The sequence below is a fragment of the Pristis pectinata genome, chromosome 3, assembly GCF_009764475.1.
Source record: "Pristis pectinata isolate sPriPec2 chromosome 3, sPriPec2.1.pri, whole genome shotgun sequence".
Taxonomy (NCBI): Eukaryota; Metazoa; Chordata; class Chondrichthyes; order Rhinopristiformes; family Pristidae; genus Pristis; species Pristis pectinata.
The window spans coordinates 127,042,358-127,065,568 of record NC_067407.1 but is presented as its reverse complement, the minus strand read 5'-3'; the positions used below and the strand labels follow the sequence as shown (position 1 = coordinate 127,065,568).

Genomic DNA, 23,211 nt, shown 5'->3' with positions numbered 1-23,211 from the left:
ACCTGTGTGTGAAATACTTGCTTCTCAGGTCCCCTTGAAATCTTTCCCCTCTCACCTTAAACCTATGCATCTTAGTTTTAAACTCCCCTAACCTGGGAAAAAAGACCCTATCTACCCTATCCATGTCAGCGTAATTTTATAAACTTCTCCAAAGTCACCTCTCAGCGTCCTACGTTCCAGAGAGAATAAGTCCAGCCTACCCAGTCTCTCCTTATAACTCAAGCCCTCCAGCCCAGGAAACATTCTTGTGAATCTTTTCTACACAAAATCCTTCCAATAGTATGTCCCCTTTGACACTCACCAACTTTTATCGATGCACCATGGAAAGCATCCTATCCGGATGCATCACGGCTTGGTACGGCAACTGCTCTGCACGTGACCGCAAGAAACCGCAGAGAATTAGGGACACAGTCAGCACATCACGGAAGCCAGCCTCCCCTCCCTGGACTCTGTCTATACTTCTCACTGCCTCAGTAAAGCAGCCAGCATAATCAAAGACCACACCCACCCCACACATTCTCTCTTCTCCCCTCTCCCATCAGGCAGAAGATAAACAGGTCTGAAAGTACACACCACCAGGCTCAAGGTCAGCTTCCATCTCGCTGTTATAAGACTATTGACTGGTCCTCTATTACAAAAAAAGGGTGGACTCCTGACCTCACAATCTACCTTTTTATGGCCTTGTACCTTATTGTCTACCTGCACTGCATTTTCTCTATAACTGTAATAGTTTACTCTGCATTGTTATTGCTTTTCCTTTGTACTACCTCAATGCACTGTTGTAATGAAATGATCAGTATGGACGGTATGTAAAACAAGTTTTTCCACTGTACCTCGGTACGTGACAAATATAAACCAATTTAGCATGATGACGAGAACTGCACACAATACTCCAAGTGTGGCCTGACCAACAATTAGTGCAACTGTATCAACGTCCCAACTCCTATACTCACCACCTCAAATGAAGGCGAGCATATCATACAGCTTCTTCACCACTCTGTCAACCGATGTCACCACTTTCAGGGAACTATGTACTTGCACCCCAAGGTCTCATTATTAATAACACTCCCCAGGGCCCTGCCATTCAGTGTGCATGTCTTAGCCTGGTTTAACTTCCCAAAATGCATCACTTCACTTGTCTGGGTTAAATTCAAATCAGCCATTCCTTTGCCCACTTTCCCGTTGATCTATATCCCTGTTGTAACCTTAAACAACCTTCTTCATTCTCTCCACAATACCACCAATTTTGGTATCATCTGCAAACTTAGTAATCATGCCACCTATATTCTCTTCCAAATAATTAATATATATGAAGAATAATAAAGGAACCTGCACCAGTCCCAGTGGCACACCACTGGTTGCAGGGCTCCAGTTTGAAAAGCAACCCTTCACCACCAAGCCATTTTGGCATCCAATTTACGACCTCACCCTGCATCCCATGTATTCTAACCTAATGGTTCAGCCTAGCATGCATGACCTTGTCAAACGTTTGCTAAAGTCATTGTAAACATCCACCACAATGCCTTTGTCAATCCTCTTGGCAACTCCTCAAAAAAAAATCTCAGTCACTAAGCAGAAGAACAGAAAAAGCATTAGAAATAACTGAGGTAAAAGAGTAAGTGTTTTGAATGCAATGTGGGATTATATAGTCTGCTGGTTTCCAGTTACATCAGCAATAAAGTTACTGTATACACTTGCCAGAGAACATGGGGAAAAAATTATCTGAATTTCCGCTCGACCAATAAATTGATTGGTACTGATGGAAAAAGATACGAAAGCACTATGTAACACCAACAGTGCACACTGCAGACAAGATTGCAAAACTCCTCTTTCCCATGATTCAAAGTCAACTGTTATCTCAACTCTGAATGAAGAATGCCTCCTCATTGGGGTACTGGAAAGCCACCAGCACCAGCCTTAACCATCATCAAGAGATGGGGAAAAGGAAATAAAAGACGAGTCTATATTTGCAATTGTGAGGAAGATTAAACTAACCTGCATTGTATGTCTTCTTGAAGGGCAATCATCATTGTTAACTGCTGCTCCATTTCTGGCTGGCTTGCTGAATCATTTTCACCTTTTAGAGGGTCATGTATCAACTTGATTTCACTTTCCCAAGGCAAGATGTAGGTGTGCCCATAATACAGACCTAGTGGTATTTTAGCTCTTGCATTTGTGCTACCATAACGCCCAATCACTGTAATCTGCCAAGCAAAAGGAGGGTTTTAAAAGCATATACATTTTAAAAGAAAGAAAACTCTGCAATCTCTTTAATTTCTCAAGTTTGATTACATTGCCTTTGGCTTGGTCTGTATCACTACCACTGATGTCATCCTCTCTACCCAGCCACTGTTTCAGGTTCAACCAGACTCTTTAGCACTTCAGTGTCCTATATGAATTTTAATCCTTTAATCCTTCTATTGTACAGCTTGTCTACTGTCTCCATAAGATAGCCTTTCTCCACACCCAACAGAGCCATCAGATGAAACTCACACTCGTATTTGTGAACTGCAAACTCAATTGTTCTAAGGTTGACCTGACTGGCATTCTACCTTCCAAATTTCATAGTCATCTCACTGGAATCTCAGCTGGTCAAAAGCCAACGCAAGTCCTGCCCATCTATTACAATTGTGGTCAAATGATTAATGTTGGCTTCCAGTCACCCAACATCTCAAAATCAAAATCCTCATCCTAAGATTCAAATGCCTTTATGGCCTCTCTCCTACCCAGCTAAACATTCTTCTCCAGTCCTGCCAAAGAACTCTGGCTGTGTGCTGTCTGAAAGTGCTTTGATGACATCAAAACTCTTAAGTCCCTCAGTAAATGGACACAGGAGTTCAACTCTCCAGCTACCTTCATCTTAATAGATTCTCCCTAAAAAACATCTCTATGGCCTAGATTTTCATCATCCCCTTATTAAGTCTACATTTTTGTCTTATTTTACTTGATATTGAGATATTGTTAAGGGTGCAATAAAAGTGAAAGTTGTTATTCTTCCGTTTAGTTTAGAGCCCACGTACCTTCATGAACCTACAAACAGGTGGTGGCAATAAATCATGAAGAATCAATGAGTGTGTACTAATATCTGTGGCTACCACTAAGCGTCGTCCATCCACTTCCTCTCCCAGTGTCCAAATGTCAATCGATAGTGATGCCAAGTCTGCGCAGGTTGGAATCAATATATCGGTCAAGAGTATTGGCCTCCCAAAGTCCAGTGTCACAAACCTTCTCGCCCCTAAAAATCAGATAAACAAAAATTTAAATTGACAAACACAACATTTTTTGGTAGAATAACATAGTCATACAAGCACAATACCAAGGATACACAGACTAAGAAGCACTAATTCAGTGTTTGACAAGATTCCAAAACTGGCAAGACCATCATGCAATGCACACAAAAATCAATGAACTGTTAAAGTATAAAAGTGAACAAAGTACTACAGATGGGTAAAACACCATCTATGGAAAGAGAAACAGTTAATGCTTCAGGTCTGCAACTCTCCAGTAGAACTGGGAAAGCAAAAACCAAAGTTAGTGTAGGTAAGTGACTGGGGGGAGGGGGGGGGCGGGGTGGGAGATACGAAAAGCGAAGAGTCATAGGATGGTTACAGCAGAGGAGGCCACCATCTGGATCATTCGTTGGAGTGATTATTTCAGGAAATCAATTATGGATTTCAAATTCAATGCGACCTACCCATATCCACTTTTACTCTGATTACAGTTTTAAGATATTATGCTCCCAACTAGACTAGCTCACCAATACACAACTATATATCCTGCGTGAGATATATACCGCTATAATCAATCCAATGGCAGATACTTAGGAGCAGTTGGCCACGAGGTCTGTGGAGTCTTCTCCATCTTTTAACAAGGTCATGACCGTGATGTAAACTCCACATTCCCACAGCAAATAATTAGGAAGGCCAATGAAACCTTGGCATTTATAGCAAGAGATGGGGAGTGGTGAAGTAGGGAAGCTTGACACAACTTTACATGGCAATGGTGAGACTGCATTCTGGAAATCTTGTATATATTTTGGTATCCATTTTCAAGGAAGAATACAAAAACAGAGAATACCGGAAAAGCTCAGGTCAGGTAGTATCTGTGAAAAGTGAAACAGTCAATGCTTCAGGTCTGTGATCCTTTGTTAGGACACAGTCAATTTTCACCCTGCTCTGAGCTTCAAATTGTCCATCTGACTCTTCACTTCCCTCTCTGGTCCTCTCCATCTCCACCTCAGGGAATAGACTAGCTACCAACATCCACTGCAAGTTCACAAACTCCCAGAACTACCTTGATTATACTTCCCCTCACCCTTCCTCCTATAAGAACTCCCATTCCATTCTCTCAATTCCTATGCCTCTGTCAAAAAAAGTTGCAGGGTTGCAAACCCAAAATGTTGATTGTTTTTTTTTTCTCACAGATGTTACCTGACCCATTCAGTTTTTCCAGCATTTTCTATTGCTTCTGATTTACAGCATCTGCAGTTTCTTTTTAATTTGAGGAAGAATGGGCAGGCATGGTAGTGTAGCAGTTAGCGTAACTCTTTACAATGCCAGTGACCTGGGTTCAATTCCGGCCACTGTCTGTAAGGAGTTTGTATGTTCTCCCCTGTCTGCGTGGGTTTCCTCCTACATTCCAAAGACGTACAAGTTAGGAAGTTGTGGGTATACTATGTTGGCAGTGGAAGCGTGGCAACACTTGCAGGCTGCCCCCAGAACACACTACGCAAAAGATTCATTCCACTGTGTGTTTCGATGTACATGTGACTAATAAAGATATCTTCTCTTATATACTTTCATTGTAAGCAATGCAGGGAAGATTCATTAGATTCCTCAGATGAAGTGGTCTGAAGGGAGATTTGGCCTAAAACTCACTTGTTTGGTAAGAAGTGATCTAATTAAAAAGATTCTGAGGGGGATTAATAGCATGAATACCAAGAGGATGTTTTACTTTATGGGGATATCCAGAAATAAAGAGGCATAATTTCAAAATAAGAGACACAAGGGACTTCAGATGCTGGAATCTGGAGCAAAAAAACGAATTTGACAACCCCGTTGTTTCCACAGATGCCGCTCGACTTGCTGAGTTCTTCCAACAGTTTGTCTTTGTTCAAAATGAGAGGTGGCCCATTTAAGGCTGAGAAGAAGAGGAAGAGGAACTTCTTCTCTCAAAAGGTTCATGACCCTCTGGAATTGTGTACCAGAGAAAACTGTGAAGACAGTGTCACTGAATATATGCAAGGTGGAAATGGACAGACATTTCAATTACAAGGTACAGGGAAAGACTGGGAAAGAAGCAGTGAGGATTCCTACTGAATGGCAGAGCAGCCTCAAGGGGCTGAATGACCTGCTCCTCCTCCTGTCTAAACCTAACCTGTTATCACTTCTTTACTCTCTTCCTCACAATCCTCATAGTCCATTCAGCAAATGTCCTAGAACTCAAGTGGTGCATTGACGGCTCATCTGTTAAAGGGAGTACATTGGTTCCACAAGGAAGCAAATTACTGGGTTCAAACAATGGTCTGCTTTGATTACTTATCTCAATCAAGTGACAAAGGAAGGCACATTAGTTAATGCCCATGTCCTAACAAGTTAGGGGGAAAGTCAGCTGGAATTTACTTCTGACGTCTAACATTGGAAGACAGCTGAAACACAAGTGCAAGGGCATTAGATGAGGATAGCATCATCACGTGTGAAGCACCTCACGGCCAACAGGCTTCCTACATTATCTGTTTGGGCACACATTAAAAAAAACAATTAAGATGATGCAATGAGATATCTACATTTGAAACAATGAGGGAGTCAATAATTTCAGGGAGCAGAAAAATACTTGTAGATTAATCAAAAGTGATAAATGTAGAAAATATCACTACCTGAGTGCATGCGTTCAATGATGATTGATTGATGTGGTGGAGGCTGAAGCAGATGAGAAGCATGTGAAATTGCCAATGCTAGACCAGTACCCAGAGGACTCTGCAAAACAAATAAAAACATTAAAGCCACAATTTATTTTTAAAAATCTGGCACACGCCTGTGCTTCATTTGTGAAGCTAACAATGCCAAACAGATTTCTATGGCACTTATCAAACAAACTAGCTGAAAACAAAAAGAAATCATGCCTCCCCCTTATACAGTTTCTTTCCACATATTAAGGATATAAAATGTAGAAATAAAGCAGTCTGCATGATGTGCAACATTTGAAAAATTATAATCCAAAAAAATTAACTAGTAAACTTCTGTACAAAAATTTTTAAGATAACACAGTCACATTGTTGACAAATAACACAGGAGCATTTCCCTAGACAGAAGGTAGCAACAGATCATCCAAAATTCTACACGGTACTCTGTGGCCAAGTTCATCTATTTCCTCTTGAAACCTCTTTATTTACATACTCTAAACATCTGTATATGAAACAGAAAACATTAAAGACCTTTTGGATACTTTCACCAAATTATACTTCTAGGCCACCCAAACATCTCTGGCCATCCACCCATTAAACATAAACTTAAGTACACATTCCTCATTCCCTTTTTTTTGTTCAAAAGTTCATCACTCTAACTTTGTCAACGAATGCCAATATTGTTCACACTGCACCTCAGGCACAAATTAGCTACATATAAGCCAATAAGGACAAAGTAAGCCTGAAAAAGTACATATCAGTGGCTACTGTTCATAGATTTAACCCAACCTATCAACACATTTTCCAAATCTAATCATTTCAGCCAAAAACTAAATTCAAGCTATGGAGTTGCTACATTTCTTCCTCACCACCATCTTCCAAATGCCTTGCTTGCATTCGATTAAATTGTTGATTAAACTGATTACACAGACAGGTGGTCTTTCAAAAAAAAGTTAATTAGGACTGTACATATTAAATCTTGGATCAAATTTCTTAAGTCTACTTCATGTAGTAACATGTACTGTCGTTAAGAACAAATTAGCATGATATCCCCAAACGTACCGTTTTGGACTTGGTATTTTTTGAATGAATGGCCACAGTGACTGGATGAGGATCAATTACTGAGCCAGGGAAGAGCTGTGCTAATTCTGCACTGATTGCTGCAGAGACTGCCTCATTGGGTGGTGTTAATGGAGGAGTCATGAAAAGTGGTGTTGTTTTTGGAGTGGGAGGAATGACATCAGCAGGATGTATGAAAAAGCCAGGTGCTGTGGAGGCACTAGAAGGCACCGAGTTGTGAATAGGTCCGACTCCAGGTGCTGCCGCTGCTACTGCTGCTGCCGTAGTCTGATGCAACTTGGCTTCCAGCTTGGCTTTCTGTTATATTTAAAGAAAGAGGAGTCCATTAAACTACCTTGTTACAGCTCTTGAGGCTTCCCATTATCACTCTGAACACACTAATGAAAATGAAATTTGATTTTCAGATCCAAGCTTGTATGAAGCAATGACTCATGTCATTAACTATCCTAAAACTGAGTTCTTATATCAACAACACACTAAATGCTTACATTTCATTCGCAAATCAAAATTTTGCTAGGCTCATTACCCTGTGTATTAAATACAATAGTAGCATTTAAATACTTGAGGATTGAATAAGATCAGGGCTAAGTTTTAATCAAGGTTTCAGTAACTGAAGAAATAGCATCACAACTTCACTCCTCACCTGCTGTTGAAGTTTTAGCAATTGCTGTTGTTTCTCCTGCAGAACCTGCAACTGTTGCTCTGCTGAAGCCATGGCATGGGAGAGCGATTGAAGGGCTACTTGAGCTGCTGAACTCAGGGCAGTTGAGGCTTCTCCTACAGTACCAGTTGTAAGCCCACCCACTACTCCTGTAAGGCCAAAGCCAGTCACTGCACAGAGGAAAGCAGAAATGTTCACATTACACGTTAAAATAAAGCAAAGATTCAGACTTTGACGTGAAAGATAAATTATGATGTAACAGACGTGGCTAACATTTCAAACTCTTGCAGAGCTTCTGATGTCAAAAACAAGATCATGCTCAGTGAAATACACCAACTTGATCATGGAATACAAAGCAATCCAATTCTGTCATCTTCATGGGAAATTAACCTTGAAACATTTACACTTGAATACATTTTAGGATATTTGGTGGCAAATGGCAGGTAATAGAGTTACAAATGTTACATTTCTATACCCATCCCAATTAGACAGAATGTAACCATAAGCAGCTCAGATAAAGGAGATTTTACATCAAAATGATCATTATTTCCCCATCAATTACTATGCACCAACTTACCTGCATCATCTCGTTCCACTCTTGTGCCATCACTTGTTGAAATGCAACTGAAGTGGAGTGGTTCCACTTCCAAAAGTCCAGTTAGAGCTGTGAAACTGCCCTCTGCTGCACCACAACTGCTCATTTTCCCATTCCCTGCAAAAAGAGTACACATTTAGAATTACACAGAAGTGCCCTAGGTGAACACTTAGCTCAAAATACAATTACATTTTTTGTCCACAAATTTATCTTCTCACTGGACATCACTGTGGATACACAATGCTTATCACCTCTGAAAACAATTTACACTATATAATTGACGGGATGCATAAAGAACCAACTTCAGTAACGAATTTGAATAATTGTTCCTCTTATATGACAAAAAACTGATGGGTTTTTGCTTTGAGTTTAGTCTGTAAAATATGGTACTGCTGAAGCTGTGAAGTCATTTATACTGTGGCAGGATTTTGTAGCATCAACTGTCATTACACATTATAACATCAACCGGGGATGCTCAATTTATCATACGGCTTTGGGGATGGTGGTGGGGAGTGGTGATTTGCTTGAGAAATCTATAGTCCACAAATACAGAACAAAAACTACCCAAAAGATAAATCAGCATATACACCACTAATGCTTCTGCAGGGTCAACTAAGTACTGCTAATACATGATAATGTTGCTGACCAGGTGAGTGAGGTGGTACAGCAACAAAGTGCTGCATTATGAAAAACACAACTGTCACAAACCAGCAACAAAAGAAACACACTGAGCATGATTCAGTGTTAAAAACTATTTTATTAATCACTACTTATGATAATACGTAAAATAAAAGTAAAAATGTTAGTATGTTAGAATTCAAAAATGTTAAACCTCGAACGTTAACCCCAAAACTAAACTCTTCGTGTGTGTGTGTGACAAAGTCCAAAACTCCCAGTTCCGGAATGGTTCTTAAAGTTCAGTTCCGCAAGCCATAAGGTGAAACATGAGCAAGGGCTTCTTCAACAACCACCGTTGTCTGAAGATAAGATGTAGATGTAGAAAAACATAGAGAGAGTACATACGAAATCCAAATGTTCCACGATGGAACCCAAACGACACTTCAGTGTTTACTCGGTAGTGACTTCCTCACCCCGAAAAGCATCCGAACCGTGGTCGTCCACACACAAATACCTGTTTCCTTCTACAGGTCAGCAACAAAGTGAACTCCACCGGATTACTTCCAACTTCCAACTTCCATACATGGATTTCAGTGGCAAACACAGTTATTGTTTCTCATCCATCGATAGAGAAAACAAGCAGGCTGGTGTCTCTCTCCCTTCTCTCTCTCTCTTCTTCTTCTTCTTACTTCTTCAACAACGTCATTACGTCCTTTATCTTCTATTGACGTAAGCACGCCCCACACACACATACACACACACTCTCTATCTTAAAGGGACTTTCACTGAGTCCATAACACCTCCCACCTAAAAAAAAATTTTCCCAAGAAAATTTTAACCGCGCATAGAGTTAGTAATGTTAATAATTATCATGCTACACAACTACAGACTATCAGATTAGTACAGATACATGTTTCCCATTTAACATCGGGAAAGACAATCAGCAATCACATTATCTTTGCCTTTAATGTGAGTTATCATGAGATCAAACTCTTGCAAAATTAAACTCCAGTTTAACAGCCTTCTGTTCTTGTTTTTGACTCGGCTCAGAAACACCAATGGGTTATGATCTGTATACACAGTCAATGGTTTCTGAGCGGTGCAAACATATACACTGAAATGTTGCAAGGCTAAAACAAGCGACAGTAATTCTTTCTCTATGGTGGAATAATTCTTTTGATGCTCATTAAATTTCTTTGAAAAGTAAGCTACAGGATGGTCAATATCATCAAGGTCACCCTTCTGCAACAACACAGCTCCTGCAGCTTCATCACTGGCATCTACTGCTAATGAAAATGGCTTTTCAAAGTCAGGTGTTCTGAGCACAGGATGGTAGCATAAAATGGCTTTCAGCTTCTTAAATGCTTCTTGACAAGAATCTGTCCAAACAAACTTTACTCCCTTCTTCAGAAGATTAGTTAGGGGAAGAGCAATATCAGCAAAATTTTTACAAAATTTTCGATAATATCCAACCATTCCCAAAAATCTTCTAACAGTCCTCGTACCTGTGGGAATAGGGAACTCAGATATTGCTTGAACTTTTGCCTGAACAGGAGCTTGCTTGCCTTGACCTACAACATAACCAAGATACGTCACAGTGGCATGGCCAAATTCACTTTTAGCCAAGTTAACTGTAAGGTTAGCCTTGGAAAGTCTTTCAAACAACCTTTCTAACGCAGAGATGTGATCTTCCCAAGTATCATTCCCAGTCACTAAGTCGTCAATGTAGGCATCTGTATGTTTTAACCCATGAATCACTGAATTAATCATTCTTTGAAATGTTGCCGGAGCATTTTTCATTCCAAATGGCAAAACATTGTATTCATACAATCCAGAAGGGGTTACAAAGGCTGAAATCTCCCTTCCTCTATCTGTTAATGGAACACACCAGTACCCTTTTAATAGGTCAATCTTTGTAAGAAATTTTGCCTTTCCCACTCTGTCTATGCAATCATCCACCCTAGGAATAGGGTAAGCATCTGACTTTGTTACAGCATTCACTTTCCTGTAATCTGCGCAAAATCTAACAGTTCCATCAGGTTTAGGTACAATAACACAGGGCGAACTCCAATTTGAAGTAGAATGTCTAATAATATCATTTTGGTCTAGGGGTATGATTCTCGCTTGGGGTGCGAGAGGTCCCGGGTTCAGATCCCGGACGAGCCCCCAATTTTGTCACAAACCAGCAACAAAAGAAACACACTGAGCATGATTCAGTGTTAAAAACTATTTTATTAATCACTACTTATGATAATACGTAAAATAAAAGTAAAAATGTTAGTATGTTAGAATTCAAAAATGTTAAACCTCGAACGTTAACCCCAAAACTAAACTCTTCGTGTGTGTGTGTGACAAAGTCCAAAACTCCCAGTTCCGGAATGGTTCTTAAAGTTCAGTTCCGCAAGCCATAAGGTGAAACATGAGCAAGGGCTTCTTCAACAACCACCGTTGTCTGAAGATAAGATGTAGATGTAGAAAAACATAGAGAGAGTACATACGAAATCCAAATGTTCCACGATGGAACCCAAACGACACTTCAGTGTTTACTCGGTAGTGACTTCCTCACCCCGAAAAGCATCCGAACCGTGGTCGTCCACACACAAATACCTGTTTCCTTCTACAGGTCAGCAACAAAGTGAACTCCACCGGATTACTTCCAACTTCCATACATGGATTTCAGTGGCAAACACAGTTATTGTTTCTCATCCATCGATAGAGAAAACAAGCAGGCTGGTGTCTCTCTCCCTTCTCTCTCTCTCTTCTTCTTCTTCTTCTTACTTCTTCAACAACGTCATTACGTCCTTTATCTTCTATTGACGTAAGCACGCCACACACACACATACACACACACTCTCTATCTTAAAGGGACTTTCACTGAGTCCATAACACAACACTTGTGATAAAGATCATATCACAAAAATCTTAAGGTAACTGTATCAGCTGTCCATAGAATATTTTAAAACTTCCAGTATTTAATCATCAAACAACATGGAACATTTTTTAAATCATCCTTCTACAGAACTGGGCAGAGCACTGGCAGATGGAAATTCATCCTGACAAGTGAGAGGGCATTACTTTGGGAAGCATTTTGGAAGGTTAATTAGGGGTAGGATGTATACTGTAAATGTTAGTGCACTAAGGAATGTTGCTGAACAGAAAGACCTTGGGATCCAAGTCCATACTTCCCTAAAAAAAGTAGCAATAGAGATCAATAGGGTGGTGAAGGAGGCATATGGTATGCTTGTCAGAATGGTATGGTATTCTCAGAGGCATATGGTATGCTTGCCATAAGTCAGAACACAGAATACAAGAGCAACCCACAATCTGCTGGGTGAACTCAGCAGGTTGAGCAGCATCTGTGAGGGGGAAATGAAATGTTAATGTTTCAGGTTGAAACCCTGCATCAGGACTGAGTGGAGAAGGAAGACATCCATTATAAATTGGAGAGGGGGAGTGGTGAGACAGGGTCCAGTTGGTGATTGGTGGACAGAGGAGGGGTGAAGGATGAAGGGCAAATGGAGCCAGGTAGGGGAAGAGTGGAGATGGGAGAGGCAGGTGGATGATAGGTAGAGGCACATGAGATGCAAAAAAAGGCCAATGGAGCCAGATGGGGGGAGGTGAGAGTGAAGGTGCAGACAACCACTGGAGGGTGATAAGCAGGAACACAAAAGCTACAAGTGCTGGAATCTCATGATAAGGGGGAAACAAGGAGACTCCCATGGAACATCAGGAGCCACTTCCGTCTCCATAGAATGCAAAAGTTGGGATATGACATTGCAACTTGACAAAACACCGATTAAGACACACCTGCCATCTTGTGTGCAGTTCTGGTCGCCACACTAAAAGGAAGGATGTGATTGTGCTGGAGAGAGTGCAGGGGAGATTCACCAGGACATTACCTGGATTGAAGGACTTTAGTTAAAGGGAGAGATTGGATAGGCTGGGCCTGTTTTCCCTAGAGCAGGCTGTGGGGTGACCTGATGGAGGTATAGAAGATGATGAGAGGCACAGACAGGGTAGATAGTCAAAATCTTTTCCCATGATATCTGTATCAAAAACAAGAGGGCACAGATTTAAGGTGAAATGGAGGAATTTTAAAAAGGGGATCCAAGGGGCAAGTTGGTTTTTTTTAAAAACACAGCATGCCTGACATCCGGAAACTGCAGCCACAGGAGGTGGTAGAATCAAATTCAATTAATATGTACAAGAGACATTTAGATAGACACTTAAGTCGGCAAAGCATAGAAAGGTACAGCCATAATGTAATGCAGCGAAATGTAGATGAACAAAAATGTTGTTGTGGACATAGAAATGGGCCATTTGGCCCACTACGCTCTACAACTATAACTGCTATGTATGTATTTAGTATTTTACTAAATAGGTCAGAATCTTATTTATTTTGGTCCTCTACATAAGTGGGAGGTACAAGACAATCATGGTTGGGCAAGCTAGATGGACCAGTGAGTCATTTCCTTTGGAACTTTTCTACCTTCATAACTTTAATCTAATGAACAATGCTAACAAGTTCCAGAATAGCAACAGACCTTCACAGCAAAGCAGAAGACCATAAGAAACAGGAAGAGCAATACACTAGTCGGGCCCTTGAGCCTGTGCTGCCATTCAACAAAATAAAGTTGATCAAGTGTGGTGAACTGGAGCTTCCACATCCACCAATGCTTTTCCCAACCTACATTTTATACTACCAGCCAACAGAGACTTTTGTACTAACCTCCTGCTCTGAACACTGCATTTTGAACAGAACTTCAGAATTGTTCATAAAAATACTTTAAGAAATTTGTGGAAAAAAGATTAATCAATACATTGCAGGAAAAGCATTTCCATTAGAATCAAAGAGCATTTATTGGCTTCAGAAACATACATTATCTGTCCACTCACCTGATAATACGTCAGAAAGATCTATTTCATCAGATTGTACACCCACACTGCTATTATAAGCATTTTTGCAGGATGAACCACACATCTCTAAATCAAACAGAACGGGATCAAAGGGCGAGCTGTACAAACCATACCTGAAATTTCAAAACAGTTCATTAAATATACTAACTGAAAGTTAAAATGAACCTGAAAATACTTATTAAAATCTGTAACTAAGACATTCACGTTACTCCCTAGCCACTTAATAAGCAAACATCAAAATTAAGCTCAATATTTAAATCAGTGAATTAATGCACAGCTTCTTCTATTATTTTATAAATACTAATCCAATTTATTTATTTTGTGAATTCAAAAATCTGAAAAATTGTTTAAAAGCTTTGTCTTTGTGATTCCTATCTTACACAAGAACATATGAAAAAGGAGTAGGCCATCTGGCCTCTTGTGCCTACTATATCATTGAGTAACTTCACGACTGGTCTTTTGTATTTGAAATACTATACCACCACTGGGCACAGCAGTGCAATACTTGAATTTATCTCAATAGCACCGGGCTAAAAGGAGAAGAGAATTTTAAATCATCCAGGTTTCTCATTCCTAACTGATGACTCCCAACTTAAAGGAAATATTAATCATATTGCAAATGTACAATTCACCACCCAAACAAGTCAATCAACGTTTGCAGGCCTTACTGGATGGAATGTGTGCAAAGATCTTGAAAGAAACCAGAAGACCACTCAAAGTTCATTGATCCACCTTCTAGAAAGAATCATGGGTAAGTGGTGGTGGAGACATCCAGCTGAAGCAGTTTGCCATAAATAGTGTTTTTCCAAACAATTAAATGTAGGAAAAGTATCAGGTCAACAGTCTCAATAGCATTAACAAACCACATTAGTTACCCAGATGCTGTGCCAGAATGTTGTAAGCTCTAAATGGACAACAGTTGGAACTTCCACTGATTTTCCATGGTGGGACAATAGAGAAAGAAACATGGCTTCCAAAACAGAGCAAGTGGAAAGAATGTGATAGTAAAATATTTTGTTTTAATAAATACTATTTATGAGAATGAATTATATAATCAATGATTAGCAAATTACAAATAATCAGACAAGTTATCTGATTATGCCCGCTCAGTACTCCTAAGATTCCTTAAATTCATCCTTCGAGCTGCACTCACTGCTGGGAAATTCCAATTATCCAGCACCATTGAGACGCAAGTGGTGCCAGACTTGTCGAAACAAGCTGAAAGATGCAAGCACTCTGAACCCTGGTTCAGACTGCAAACCTATCCACATTCCTGGCGAAGTAGATGCCGAACCATCGGGATTTCTGAACAATCAAATAGCAGATGATCGGAGTTTTACTGTGCTCGCCACCAGCCTATAAGTGCACAACTTCTAGGCTTCTCAGTCCAGAATGACAATCCACAATTGTAACCTCTAGTGACCCCACCCACCCCCAACACCCAAGTCTCACATTCCATTATACAAATATAGTTTTCTATGCTATTCATTACTTTATCTGATATGTTTTCTAATTAGTGCAGTCACGTTGTTAATTAGAAATAAAGATGACATTTTAAAAAAGTCATGTATTCTATATTCTTCATTGTTATTGGTTTACCCTCCCAACATGACTTTTTAAAATGGCCTTCATTGTAAGCATTACACCCCCAAGATACACTGAAACATCCTGCCAAGCTTAATTTTTGTATAAAAGAGCGCTGAAATATTTTAATGTTGCAGCAATTATAATTAGTCTAAACAAAATGCTGGATTATTAAAGTTAAGTGAAACATATAGCCTTTGCATTTTGGTCAGACTCAAATGAGCAAACATCTACCATCAAACTATTAACCTAAGAAACTTACTGAAAATCTACACTAAAAGACTAACATCAATTTTTAGGAAGCTTTAGCTAAACATTTAAACCTGGTAAATGGTATCAAAAGAGACCAAAAATGCCACTTAACAATCAACTTGTGTCTCCCTTAATTTGCTTCACAGCTTGTTACAACTCAATGCTATGCAACTTAAATCATTCACCCTTAAAGATGTAATTTATTCCATGTTACAATAAGTTCACTGACTTAAAAATTTAGCTTTTTCCAACTGGAAAGAAAACAAGTGTTTGAAAATTGTTGTGTCGGTGAACTTTAGTTATTTTCTCCAATAATAGTATTTTACTAAGTACAGTCAATAATAGACTAATTTAATGTAAACATCGGTTTACAAGCCCCATTGCAGTGTGTGCAACATCCATTTTGCTAACCTGGTTTGAAGTAATGCTTCAAGAGGTGTGAGCCGGTCTTGCAGCTGTTTGGAAACAGCAGTGAGAAGAGAAGCACAAACTGTACTACATCCTGCCAGATCTTCATCCTTGACATAGTTCAGTAGGACGAAGTACCAGAACACAGAACCTGTTCCCGTCAAGAAGAACCACAATTACTTCTAATACAAAAACACTTTTACAGTTAACTTGAGTACTTTATTTAAAATGATACCAAATACATCTCCTGTATAAATAAAGCCCAAATATTGGCACAGACTAGTTTGGCTGAATGCTGAGGGGCTGTATTTCTATGCAATTCTGGGATATTAGGTAAATTTATTCAGGATCTGACATCACACCCATCAAGTCCTGGAGCCTTTTAATCTACACTGAGTGGTCCAATTAGCAAACTCTGTGGCAATCCTTAAACTATTGTACAGATTCAAGCTAAGAACACTTTACATACTACTTTAAATAGAAACAAATCAAAAGGTTTGACAGATGAGATAATGTTCGTCAAGAAACAAGAGGTGATAAGTAGATAGGCTTAGCATTGCCTTATATCAAATGAACAAGCAAAACAGGAAATAATATAATTATAACATGTCCTGAACTACTACTTTTTATTTTATATCCTTTTAAAAAAAGCAGAACCACTGCGTACTCATCAAGAGAATCAAAGTTTAACCTACCACCAGTTGCTGCTGCAGGCAAATAAGGCAAATTATCTAGTAACGCTTTCAAAAGAGCTCCTCCAAAGCCCATCTGGCTTGGATCTGTTTTCCCACTACTGAAAAAAATAAAATATTCACTAAGTATGTTGCAAAAAATTATGGTGAAAATATTTCCAATATTAGATTCATTCATAAAAAGGCAAGAAATTATAAAAGATTTAACAATTTATAACTATTTAACAACACACACGAAAAGTGCTGAAGGAACTCAGCAGCACCTATGGAGAAAAATAATCAGTCGCCGTTTCAGGTCAAGACCCTTCATCAGGAAGAGGGCAGAAGCCGGAATAAGAAGGTGGGAGGAGGTGGAGGAGCACACTCAGGCAGGTGATCGTTAAGTCCAGGTGAGAGGGTGAAGGTAGGTGGGTGGAGGAGGGGGGAGATGCAAGAAGCTGAGAGGTGATAGGCAGAAGAGGCAAAGGGCTGAAGGAGGAGAAATCCAGTGGGAGTGGACCATGGAATAAAGGAAAGGAGGTGGGGAATAGATGGGCAGGTCCTGAGGACAGGGAAGGGGCCACAGGAATGAGGGACAAAGCGGGGTGGGGTGGGGGAGGGAGAAGAAGGGAGGGAAAAAAGTGGGGGAGGGGAGGGGTTACTGGAAGTTAGAGAAATCGATGTTGAGGTCGTCAGGATAGAGACTACCACGCCAGAATATATGAGGTGTTGTCCCTCCAACCTGCATCTGGCCTCAATGTGGCAGTAGAAGAGGCTGTAGATAGAAACGTCAGTATGGGAGTGGGATGAGAAATTGAAGTGGATGTCCACTGGGAGATCCTGCTTTTGCAGCAGACAGAGTGAAGGTGCTCCACGAAGTAGTCACCCACTCAGTGTTGGGTCTCACCAATGCAGAGGCCACTGCACTGCGAGTGCCAGACGTAATAAGTGACATCCTCAGATTCACAGGTGAAGCGCTGCCTCACCTGGAAGGACTGTCTGGGGCCCTGAATGGTGGTGAAGGAGGCGGCGTAGGGACAGGTGTAGCACTTAGTGCTGTTGCACTTAGTGCTGTTGCAGGGATAAGATAACTAATTTGTGTTGAATCACAAGTAAGAAAAAAAGTTTCTGAAATAAAAATACCCTGCAAAGTTTTTTTTCTTACCTTATACAAAGTGCAAGGAACCGGGCACATTTGTGAGCTATACTTCGACCAGCCTCAAAGAAGCAAACTCGTACAATGCCAGCAAGACGTTTCTTGGTTTTTGAGTGCAGACTTTCTTTGCCATCTCTAAAACTGTATTTGAAAAATAATGGGATATAAAAGAGCTTTATTTCACACAAAGATCCACAGATTTGCAATGTCTGATATTACAATGTTCTTGTTAATAAATAGCCATCAAAAGCTTGAAAGAGATGGCAATGGAAATAGTGGAAGCACAGGTTTCCATCCTCCAGAATTCCCTTAGATTTTAGGACATTTCCATGGATTGGAAGGTAGCAAATGTATCCTCACCTCTTGAGGAGGAGCAACTTGGGGAACTATAGACCAGTTATCCTGATGTCAAGAATTAGGAAAATGCTGTAATTTATTATTAAGGAGGTAACAGGGTAATTAGGAAACAATAATAGTATTGAGCAGTGCTGCAGAAAAGGAAATCCTGTATGGCCCATTTGTTATTTATTTAAGGTTGCAATTAGCAGTATCTACAAGGAAAAATCAATAGACATAATAAAAGGTGGAATTTCTAAAGTCATTGATAAAGTACCACCCACAAAAGTTTATTAAATAAAATTAGAGTAAATGCATTGAAGTTTGGTTAATGTCCAGAAAACAGAGAATAGGACAAACTGCTCACTTTCAGATTGGCATGCTGTTAACTACTGGGGTACTGCAAGGATTGGTAATGGGTCTCCTTTGTTGCCTGCTCAATGATTTGGACAATGAGCTACATAATATATCAAGTTTGCTGATGATACTAAAGCTTTGTAGCAACTAGAATTGTGAAGAGAATATACAGAGGATTTAAGGGGACCTAGATAGGATAAGCAAGTAGGCAAAAACATGACAGATGGAGTATAATATAGAAAAATGTCATCCACTTGGGTTGAAAAATATTGAACAGCCATTTTTCTTTAAATGATGAGAGATTGAATACTAACTCCCTTCTGAGGGACCTGGTGTCCTTGCACACAAATTAAAGTTAACAATCAGGTACAGTAAGCAATTAACAAGACAAGGAATACCTCAGCCTTATTGCAAGAGAATTTGAATAAATGAGTGAAGAAATCTCACTGAAATTATATAGTATCCTGGTGAGACCACATCCGGACAATTGCGTGTTGGCCTGGTCTCCCTATCTGAGGAAGATATAGATGGAATGTAATAAACATTCAGTAGATTCATTACTGGGATGGGGGAGGTTTAACTCACAAGGAGAGATTAAAGCAGGTTTGACCCATATTATCTGGAGTTTAGAAGAATGAGATGTGATCTCATTGAAAAACACAAAATTCTCACAGGGTTTGACAAGATAGATTTAGGGATGGTATTTGCCTTAACTATAGCATTAACGGCAAACTGCTGCAACATCAACAAAAGATTCAGTTTCCACATTGTGGCAAATTTCTTCTTACCCACTCAGTCCATTTGCATGCACTCCTGCCAACCAACAGAGAATATCCAATACCAGACTCTGAGCATGTTCAGTGACAGGACCATCGTCTGATTTCTTGCACAATGTATTAAGCAGTTTTTCGTGGAACTCCGAGAACTGCAACATGGCACACCGTTGCATCCTTAAAATAAAAAGCAGTGATTACCCTCAGGAAACATCACACCAATCTTGAGAAAGACTTTACTTCCTTAGTTTGACATTTGTACATGATATAATAAATATCTACGGTCCATACTCATGCATGTGTATTGCAGTTAAAAGAGAGGAATGACTTCCCTGCATTTTGCACATATATATAAGAACCAAGAATAGCAGAAGTTGACATCTTTTCCTCCCTGACACTTCCATGGGAAATTTTTGGATTCTGATAGGAATCAAGTCCAAAAATTTCAATGTATGCAAACTTCTAAAAACTACCATCCATGCAGCATTAGGCTGGATGTATTAACATTTCTGCAAGATCGTGTTAGTCAGAAAAATGGCCTCTTACATATTCATAGACTTTATAATATGGAGTTCAAAACCAGTTATATTGCAATTGTAGGTCAATAGGGTCTTTAAAAGATTTGTACATACATTTTGAATCAATAGGTGGTATATATTCATTCAATATTATTAAAATCACCAAAAGAATTTCCAGAAGTTTCAGTTGGTAATTCAAACATTAATTTTCAAAACATTTGCCATACAACTTGAGTTGCCAACTCCAACATTATTTTGACACAGCCACTTCTATACCAAGCTAATAATTAATAGTCATTTGATAGCTATGACCTCGTCTCCTCTTCCACACAAAGTCAAGCAATTTGCAATCAGTAGTCTCCGAGCTTTTGGGAAAAGAATCTGCAATACTAACCCTAACGCGATTGTACTGGAATAGACCAAGAACAAAAAGGGAGAGATATGCAAACACCTTTCAAAATGCTAAAAAACAAACCTAACTCACCTTTCTTTTGGAATGCAAGTTTTCTTGAACCTTCGGATGGTGACAGAAACTTCCTGCAACAGGTCACAACCTCTAAGATTGTCAGGTTTCTTAGAAGAACTGGCAGACTCAGTTGCTTTTGATGTGGATGTTTTTTCCTGTTAAAGGCAATATGTTTACAAGTATACTAACAAAAGAATGTATATTAATTTTTGTCTACTGAAGCCTGCAAGTTCACAGGTAGTACAAATCCATTGTCAAAGAGACCATTATTCTACCTTTCCCGCTGTAACTTTGGCAAGTAACGACGCAAGAGTGTGACTTTTGCTGTTCTGTGGCTTTGAGGTTTGCATTCGCATGACCGGCCTTATTCCACTGCCATTAGATTTCTCTTCATTTGCCTTCTCATTAGCTGACCTGATGTGAACTAAAAATGACCGATATTTGCCACCAGCCATGCCTGCTAAGAACCAAAAATAAATAATGTTAAGTTTAAGTCGGGAAAGCATCTACACTTTAATCACTGAGTGTATATTCAGTTTTAGAAAACAATTTAACTGCACTGTCTCATCATGTGTGATATTGGTGTTACAAGGAAAAAAAATGTTATAATCAGGATTGTACGGCACAAAGATTGTCCCTTTGGCCCATCCTGTCTGTGCCACTCTCTTAACCTACCTATACTAATCCTCTTTACCTGCATTAGGTCCACAGCCATCTATGCCTTGGCAATTCAAGTATTTGTCAAGATGCTTCCTAAATATCCTGAAAGTATCCACCTCCACAAGTCCCTCAGGCAAAACATTCCAAACTCCAACTACTCACTGGTGAAAAATTTGCCCCCCAGATTCTGTCTAAATCTCCAACCTTTCACCCTAAATCTATACCCTTTTGCCTTAGACACCCACTGCCATAAAAAAGATTTTTACATTCTACCCTACCTATCCCCCATATAATTTTGTCTCTCTCTATCAGGTCACCCCTTAGCTTCCTCCAGTTGCAGAAAACAAACCCAACCTATCCAATCTCTCCTTATAGCTGTAATGCTCCAATCCAGGCAATATCCTAGTGAATCTCCTTTACATCTTCTCCAGCACGATCACAATCTTCCTATCATGTGGTGAATAGAACTGCACACAATACTCCAGGTGTGGTGTAACCAAGGTTTTGCTGATTCTCGTTACAATTTTTCTTTTGTTTTAATATGTGGAACAGTATTTAAAAAAGCAAAATCTTCTAAAAGATTTTGTCAAAATGTATTTGTTCTGTTCCGGTCATAGCAAGCACATTTTACACGGAAATGTTGTGGGAGAATGGGATTGTTCTGAAGCCAACATAAACTCAATGAACTCAAAGGGTCTCCTTTGTCGTAAGGGAATATGAAATATGAAATATTTCTTAAGGTTTGTGTGCGAAATGTGTTATATTCAAGCAAATGCCAGCATCAAAACTTAGCACTACTTTCTTATACCATTATACTATCAAAAAATAGACATTACAATGCCAGGGTGACAGTACCTCAATCAAGATATAAATGAATTGGCTCATTCAAATGTAATGTCAAATTGCATGTAGTTGGCACTGTGGTTACAGAGTCCCTAGCAGCCCAGTATTAAATCTTATTCAATTCACATCTGCACTTAGCATACTAGCAATTAAGAGAAGATTTGTTTTCTCAGTACAGTCATGGCTGATCCAACTTGATCTTACCTTTGATTAGCTTAGGGCTAGTTAGGGTTAACATTCCAGCATGCCCTGAAAGATCCAGGCCACTGGCCAACCATACAGGTCCACACAATATATCTTCCTTGTGTTCCTCCAGAAACTGACACAGCCTAGGACCTTTTCAGGATTGAAATGGAAGGCTCAGTTGCATATATTTGAACTGTAATACATTTAAAACAATTCTCATACAAAAAAATAGTTTACAACTGAAAGGTAGAATAAAATTCCCACCAATTTAAGCTACACTTCATGAAGTATTTACTGACATCTACCTACCCCAAATTACCTTAAGAATTTACATACGTGTAGAGCAGGATCCCCTCAATCACCTATCCCAGTGGTAAATGATACCATGACTATAATGTGCTACATCGAAGTAACAAACTACTAACACCAAATTACTTATCGAGGGAATCAAAATTTGTTGGGCCTTTGAGACAGACTGCAACAACTTTGTACAGAAAAGATTGCATTCTGCAATTATTTCACTTTATTGTCTGGAATAGTACCGAGTAGCAAAATAAAAAAACCTTTACAATATTTTGTCGAGTCAGAGCACCAATGAAGTGGGAGATGACAAGTACTCAAATTTCACAGTCACTGGAGTACTGTTCTTGATTATTGTACTTAGCAAGATAGGTCTACAAGAGAAGCTTCAGACATTATTGTTGGCAAGAAAGTGTCACTAGGCTAATTAACATGGGTAACTCCTGCAAGAATGAAAACCAGGTCTACCATTAGTCAAATGTTATTGCATAGTCTGGACGTGGAAAGAAAAGAAATAAAAAAATGTCATAAGTGAAAAGGTTGAATTGTTTTTGGAGAACCATGATTCTTTGATTTTGATTCTTGTGCTTCAAGCCTTCTCAAATATTTCAAGACCCAATGAAACGTCCTTAGCGATAAAGTTTCCTTCTGAAGTTAGACTATTTTCACAATTAAAGTTAATCTGAATGGAAAAAGAAACTTGATCATGCAGCTACAGTGTAGGTGTGTATTTTTATAGAATGTTAATGTACTTTATCACATTCCCCAGGTATGGTTTAAACAAAGTTTGAATTCTCTCCACCATTTACCCATAATGATTGATCAAAATTTAAACCAGTTTCTAGAATAATGAGCAGCCTTGTTCCTCTAATAATTAAAAACCTGTCATCCATAGTAGCCTTGTAAATGGATTCTCTCTATTAAGGTC

The 23,211-nt window shown here is 39.4% G+C and overlaps 1 protein-coding gene across 1 annotated transcript in view; it reads right to left on the bottom strand.

Annotated features, from left to right (window-relative positions):
- Positions 1-23,211, bottom strand: part of birc6 (baculoviral IAP repeat containing 6) — a 229,007-nt gene that overhangs the window by 159,099 nt on the left and 46,697 nt on the right. The window contains exons 15-28 of the mRNA XM_052011344.1: positions 22,002-22,133; positions 20,570-20,751; positions 20,313-20,449; positions 19,326-19,487; positions 17,854-17,985; positions 16,713-16,810; positions 16,021-16,168; positions 13,753-13,886; positions 8,221-8,355; positions 7,626-7,813; positions 6,965-7,279; positions 5,876-5,975; positions 3,021-3,235; positions 1,996-2,204 (exon numbers count right to left, since the gene is read on the bottom strand). Of these exons, the coding sequence (XP_051867304.1) occupies positions 1,996-2,204; positions 3,021-3,235; positions 5,876-5,975; positions 6,965-7,279; positions 7,626-7,813; positions 8,221-8,355; positions 13,753-13,886; positions 16,021-16,168; positions 16,713-16,810; positions 17,854-17,985; positions 19,326-19,487; positions 20,313-20,449; positions 20,570-20,751; positions 22,002-22,133 (2,287 nt within the window). The remainder of the gene's footprint in view (positions 1-1,995; positions 2,205-3,020; positions 3,236-5,875; positions 5,976-6,964; positions 7,280-7,625; positions 7,814-8,220; positions 8,356-13,752; positions 13,887-16,020; positions 16,169-16,712; positions 16,811-17,853; positions 17,986-19,325; positions 19,488-20,312; positions 20,450-20,569; positions 20,752-22,001; positions 22,134-23,211) is intronic.